Source organism: Zosterops lateralis, assembly GCF_965231275.1.
Source record: "Zosterops lateralis genome assembly, chromosome: 14".
Classification (NCBI taxonomy): domain Eukaryota; kingdom Metazoa; phylum Chordata; class Aves; order Passeriformes; family Zosteropidae; genus Zosterops; species Zosterops lateralis.
In genome coordinates this window covers 17,137,585-17,144,323 of record NC_139774.1, presented here as the reverse complement: position 1 = coordinate 17,144,323, position 6,739 = coordinate 17,137,585, and the positions used below count along the sequence as shown (strand labels likewise).

The 6,739-nt window shown below is 53.1% G+C and overlaps 1 protein-coding gene across 1 annotated transcript; it reads right to left on the bottom strand.

Moving 5' to 3' along the window:
- Positions 1–690: 690 nt before the first annotated feature.
- LOC310915008 (sulfate transporter-like) lies at positions 691–5,138 on the bottom strand (the record flags this gene model as incomplete). The annotated part of the gene is made up of 3 exons (XM_083871524.1): positions 691–2,262; positions 3,001–3,607; positions 4,918–5,138. 3 exons carry the CDS (start codon positions 5,136–5,138, stop codon positions 691–693), a joined length of 2,400 nt encoding a protein of 799 aa, XP_083727650.1.
- Between the last annotated feature and the right edge of the window lie 1,601 nt (positions 5,139–6,739).

Here is a 6,739-nt window from a genome sequence, read left to right as displayed (position 1 = left end):
TGAGTTTTGGGGTCCCTTCCCAAATTCCCGGCAATTCCCGCCCCGCTCGCGGCTCACCCGCGCCCCCCAGCGGCCACGCGGGGCAGGTGCAGCTCCCCCGCCCGCCCGTCCTCGGGACGATCCGAGCTCAGCCCTCCCCAAACCCCCTCCCCAAAACCCCCTCCCAAAACCCCCTCCTCACCCTTCTGCCCCACCCGAGCATCCTCCAGAGCTCAGCTTATCCCAAACCCCCTCCCCACCCTTCTGCCCCATCCCGAGCACCCTCTAGATCTCAACCCTCCCCAAACTCCTTCCCCACCTCTGCCGCATCTCGAGCATCCTCCTGAGCTCAGCCCTTCCCAAACCCCCTCCCCAAAACCTTCCCCAAACCCTTGCCCCATCCGGAGCATCCTGCCGAGCTCAGCCCTCCCCAAAACCTGGACCTGTCCCGAGCATCCTTCCCTGCTCAGCCCTCCCCAAACTCCCTCCCCACCCCTCTGCCCCACCCCGAGCATCCTCTAGATCTCAGCCCTTCCCAAACCCCCTCCCCACCTCTGCTGCATCCCGAGCATCCTCTAGATCTCAGCCCATCCCAAGCCCCCTCCCCAAACTCCCTCCCCACCTCTGCCCCATCCCAGCCTGTCCTGCCCGCTGTGACAGCACAAACACGGACCCTGCTCCCGCTGGAAACCTTTCCTCGCACACACAGCGCTACAAAGACACCTGGAAATCCCCGTCCTCGGGCTCCGGCAGAGCAGCCCCCTTGTCCCCGCTGTCCCCCCTGTGCAGGCGCTCAGCGAACTGCACGGCATCGTGGATGCTGTGGAAGGCCAGCTGCCCCCCGGGGCCGCCCGCATGGCCAGCCCAGCCTCCATCGCGGAGCCGCTGGCGGATGGAGGGGTTGCAGTTGGCCAGGAGCACCTGGACACCGATTTCTTTATAGTCCTGGTGTGTCTCTTTGAGCACAGAGAGCCCCGCGGTGTCTATGAACTGCATGGCCCCGCAGTCCAGGATCAGGGTGTGCATATCAGTGCAGGGGGAACAGGGATCTGCTGGGGGCTTCCCTGCCCTGCTCCTGGTCTGTCTGAGGCAGCCACACCCGGTGCCCCAACATCTCCTGCTGCTGCCTGGCTTTGTGTTTGTCCTGGCAGCCAGCAGGACAGGATTGACCCCGGTTTTCTGGTACAGCATGGCCTTGAAATAATCCTTGTTGGCGTAGTAGAGGGAGCACTCGAAGCGGAAGATCTTGACGTGGGCGATGCTGCTGAGCTGTTTGTAGGCGGTCTGGTCCTCGTAGACCTCCCTGTCGCTGACCTTGCCCAGCAGCGTGGCCCGCGGTCTCTGCGTGCGGAAGATGACGCAGAGCAGGGCGAAGCAGACGCCCACCAGCAGCCCGATCTCGGTGGTGATCAGGGTGGAGCACAGCATGGTGGTCCACCACACCACCGTGTCCAGCTTGCTGAGCTGCCACATCCTGGGCGTGTCACGGAACCTCCTGAGGCCGCCCCGCAGGTTGACGATGGTCACCACGGCCAGGATGGAGGTCTGCAGAGAGTAGAAGAGAGGGGAGATCCACAGCAGCACCAGCAGCAGCACCAGCGAGGTGACCAGCCCGGACACCTGGGTCTGGCTGCCCGTGGATTCCTTCAGCAGGGTCTTGGTGAGGGCGGCAGAGCTGGCGAAGCAGTAGAAGAAGGAAGGGATGAGGTTGCAGAGGCCGATGGCGATCATCTCCTGGTTGGCGCTGACGGCGTAGCCGTGTTTCTTGGCAAAGATCTCCGCCAGGGACACGGTCATGGCAAAGCCGATGACGGCGATGGGCACAGCGTCCACGGCCAGGCTGGGGAACAGGCTGATGTCTGGCACTGTGGGTTTCCTGAAGCCTGTGGGGATGTGCCCGCACACGTCGGACTGGTAGCGCTGCTGGAAGTCGAAGTAGTGGGAGATGACGGTGGCCACGATGACCACCAGCAGCTCGATGGGGAACGGCACCTTCATCTTCTCCTTGTAGTGCTCGTTGAGCTCCTTGACGGGCACTATGACGGCCAAGGCCACCAGGCTGGTCACCAGGTCGCAGATGTTGGTGTTGCGGATGTGCCTGAAAAGGTCCACCCAGGTGAGGATGAAGGAGCCCACGCCCTCGTGACGAGGGATCTTCAGGCCCAGCAGGTATTTCATCTGGGAGGTGATGATGGTGAGGCTGGAGCCTGTCACGAAGCCGCCCAGGAGAGGCTCTGACAGGTAGACAGCCACGAAGCCCAACTGTAAAACCCCCAGCAGGATCTGAAAAGCAAACCAGGCACAGCTTTAGCAGGGGGTGAGAAGGGCTGGAAATTTCTGTCACTTTGCTGCCACTTTAGCAGCTCTGGCTACTCTGTCTGTGGATGTGCTGAGCGTTCCAGGGGAGGAATTTGTCTTCAGGGGTTAATCTGGAATATGGAAAACCAGAGATATTTTAACACTTTAACAGTGTTAAATGCTGTTAAACACTGCCTTTAACACTTCCCTGTGGCTGGGGATGCCACACAAAGGAGCCTATGAGGTCCCTGCTGCTGCCTCCTCACAAGCAGCCCCATCAGAGCAGCTCTGGGTATCCCAAGTTGTGATGCTCCGAATTTTAGTTGTCCCAGTGGAAAATCCTGGAATTGCTCAGGAGTGACAGCTCGGCCCAGGCAGTGGGGACAGTGAGGGTGGTCCTTGTCACCCCAAAGCTGCTCTAAGCTGCCCAGATGCAGGACTGGGGAAGTGGGGAGGTGGTTTTCACAGACCCTTCTCTTCTCTTGCTGTGTCTGATCCTGAGGATGTTTCAGACACATCCAAGGACGTGCCTGTCCCATGGAGGAGAACAACAACCCCCCTTCAGTTGTATTTGCACTTCTAAAATCACTGCACTCACAAATACTCAAGGGTGTCAGGATCTAGAACTATTTCTCAGGATTCTTAAGTCTGAACCAACACTCAGAAATCTCAAGCTCAGAGAAAACTCCCAGGAGCAACCAGCACAAGAGTGAACATTCTCACCTGGTAAAGCCCGACCAGAAAGCTCAAGGACAAGGCCACGGTGATGGCGTAGCAGCTCCTGTCACAGGCCTCTGTCCCGTTGCTGAGGGAGGTGGAGTTGTCCCCAGGGGCTGTGCTGCTCTCCCCATACCCTGCCAGCTGCAGGTGACGTGTCACCGACTGTCCCACCATGAGGCACAGCACCCCGAAGGAGCCCACGCTGGCGTGGCGTGACGTGGCCGTGACCGCGTAGATGATGTTGCAGAAGAAGTTGGTGTAGATGCCGTAGATGGGGTCCTGGTTGGCCAGCAGGGAGTAGGAGATGGACTGGGGGATGGCCACGATGCCCACCAGGAGCCCTGAGACCACGTCCCCCAACAGCTGAGTCCTGGGGCTGTACTGGGGCAGCCACTCCAGCACCGGGAGCAGCCGGCGCAAGAACAGGGGCCGGCGCCTGCAGGCAGCCCTGGCTTTCTCCAGGATGAACTCCCTGCTGCTCCAGCCTGTGGGCTCCTGTTCCTCCAAGCTGATAAAAGTTTGAGGAGTCTCCTGCGGCCTGAGGGAGCCCAGGGTGTCCTTGCTGGGTGCTGGCTCCTGGCTGGACGTGTCCTCCATGGCCCCAGGGGAGCTAAGGCAGGAGAGCAGGCAGGAGTGAGGGCTCTGCTGGGATGGCCCGAGGGGATCCTTGGAAAGAGCTCCTGGGAGCTGCATCCCACCCACCCCTGGAGCACAAATATCCATCCCTCCCTGCAAGGAGATCTTGGGTCAGTTTAGTCCCCCTGGCACAGCAGGCACAGGCACAAGGGACTTGGATTAGCTCCAGGGCTTGTGGCATGGAGAGATAGATAGATAGATAGATAGATAGACAGACAGATAGATAGATAGATAGATAGATAGATAATTGATAGATGATAGATTAGATAGATAGATAAATTAGAGAGATAGATAGATGATAGATTAGATAGATAAATAGATGACAGATTAGATGATATATAGATAGATTAGAGAGATAGATTAGATAGATGATAGATTAGATGATAGATTAGATATATAGATAAATTAGAGAGATAGATAGATGATAGATAGATTAGATAGATAAATAGATGACAGATTAGATGATATATAGATAGATTAGAGAGATAGATTAGATAGATAGATGATAGATTAGATATATAGATAAATTAGATAGATAGATGATAGATAATTGATAGCTAGATGATTGATAGATATATAAGATAGATGGATAATTGATAGATGATAGATTAGATATATAGATAGATTAGAGAGAGAGAGAGAGGGAAACAACCCCAGACAAATCAAGCAAAAGCATTTTCCCAAAGTTGATTCATTTGTTGTCACTCATGGACCTGATTAACACCAACCCCCAAACCAGGGGCAGAGCTACAGAGCCCCCCATGCTCCTTCCCCATCCCTCTTGTTTTGAAATAAGAACTTCATTGAATTTCATTGAATTTCACTGACATTTCACTGAAACTAAAACTCCTTCAAGAACTCTGACTGCTGTCAAGACACTGCTACATAGGCAAAAAAAAATTATTTTGGAAATGTTAACACATTCCAAGGGATACTTTAGGAATTGAGATGTGGGAAAGGGAGATAATTTGCAAAATTAATTTTCCCCTCAGCATTACATAATTTTAAATTGCATTAGTGGTGTGATTCAACCAGGGGCTCCCATCTGCAGAACCAAAACCATCCTGCTTTTTTAAGCTGTTGAAGTAACAGACACCTTCCAGAGCCACTCCAAGCTTTCAGTCAAAATGCAGCTGCAACAAAAAATGCTTTTTTGTGACAACTGAACAACAGACAGAGAGAAAAACACTCCAGAGGGGAGACCCAGAGTGGCTGTGGTTTGGAACTGAACTGGGATGAGCAGAAATCCCATCCCCCTGCCCTGCACACATCACCAAATCTTACCTCTGGCTGCAAATTGGGTGTTTCCTCACCACCTGGAGCTTCCCCCCTGAGGACAGACCTGTCTCCACCTCGCAGCACCCCTTGGGCAGAGGAAAACCAGGCCCATGTGCCACTTCCTTTGGGATCTGAGCTCCTGAGCCAAGCCTTGTCTCTTTTATCTCTGTCCAGCTGCTGGAAACGGTGCAGCCCCACCAGAGCCTTGTTTGGAAAACAAACACCATCCTGAGAGAGTATTTTGGCTGACAACTTATTCTGGACACCAAGAATGATTGAAAGGGCTTAGAGAAGTGCTCCTGCCAGATAAGAGGATTGCTTGGATCTGGAGAAGTGTTTGCTAAACAAGGGGAATGATGGAAAGAAACCTCCCTGCTCTGCCCCTCTCTGAACTGAGCGAGCTCAGGTCCTGCTGGGCTTCTCTGCTCAGGTTTTTCATCTATTCTGGACAAGATTTTGGGCCAAAAAACATGAGACAAAGCTCGTTCCAGGTAGTTTTTCTGTCTGTAAAGCAGAGAGAAAAGCTGTGGTGACACAGGTTAACTCAGGGGGAACTTTGGATGTGTCAAACCTGCACAATCCACACTTTGCAGAGCCTTTTAGAGAAAGGCTTTTGCTGTGCAGAAACACGACTGGGGAAAGAGCAGGGTTGTGTTCTTTGGGAGGTAAAGGTGAGCCATCTCACCAGCAGCCAGGAGAAAAGGGCTGTTCATCACCCTGAAGGGAAAGAGCAGCCTCATAAATACCAGCTGGAGCTGCTGTGCCCTTGTGAGCTGTGCCAACGACCTCCAGCAGAGCTCTCAGCACACACTCCCACTCCCCTGGCTCTGCCTCCTCCTCCTCCACCTCTTTTCCTAATTGGCCTCATCCAGATTTTGCTGGATGTGGCGTGCCCTGTGCAGCTGGATAAATAAATACCTGCCAGACAGACACCTTGGCCTTTGCTTGGAGAGCTCACAGAGCTCTAAAAGCTGGAATTTCCACCAGGTTTGGATGTAGATGCTGGGGAGACACCCCGAGGGAAGAGAAGGGGGAAAAGTAACATCCTGAGCTGCATTTATCTCATCAGGGCGAGTCTGGAGCTCAGTAATTGGGAGTAAATAAATAAGAAACATCCGTGTGTGTTCTCTGGCAGCAGGAGAAAATGAGAGCACATGGCAGGGAGGCTCAGTGGTTTTTATTTATTTATATCAATTCTGTTTTCTCTGCCATTCCTCCACAGCTCGTGTATTTTCAGGTGCATTGTTGAGAGTTTCCCTTCCCCTGCTCTCAGTAACAGACTCAATCTTTCCTTGGCCTCATCATTCCTCCTGTCCTGAAAAGATGATCCTTTCACACACTCTGTCCCCAGTTACAGCTCATTTTGTGCCTTGGCCTGGGTGACGTGGTCTCTACTCACTCATTTTCCTTTTCCATCTTCTTCTCAAGCAAATGACCCAAATTTCCATTTTCTCTCTGAATCCTTCATCTCAGAATTCACTGAAGAAGTGATGAGTCAGGCACTGAAGAGCTGGCCAGGCTGGACTTCAAAGTCTGGTTTGTTCCCTGGGATGAAACACAGCTGAGCACAATCCATCTTTGGGTTTGATCTTATTTAGGAAGATCCAGCTCTGGATCTCTGCCCTGTCCAGCACAAAAATGGGGCAAAGCACCTTTTTTTTTTTTCCACGTGCGGCACTGCTGCCACTGCCTGCTGCTGCTTTTTCCTTCCAAATTCCACCTTCATTTATATATTCTGGAGCTCTTTTTTTAATAAAGATTTCCTTTATGCCCTGATAGAGCTTGGGAAACCATGGCAGAGCCCTGCTCTTCCTTTTGTCCTGAGCTT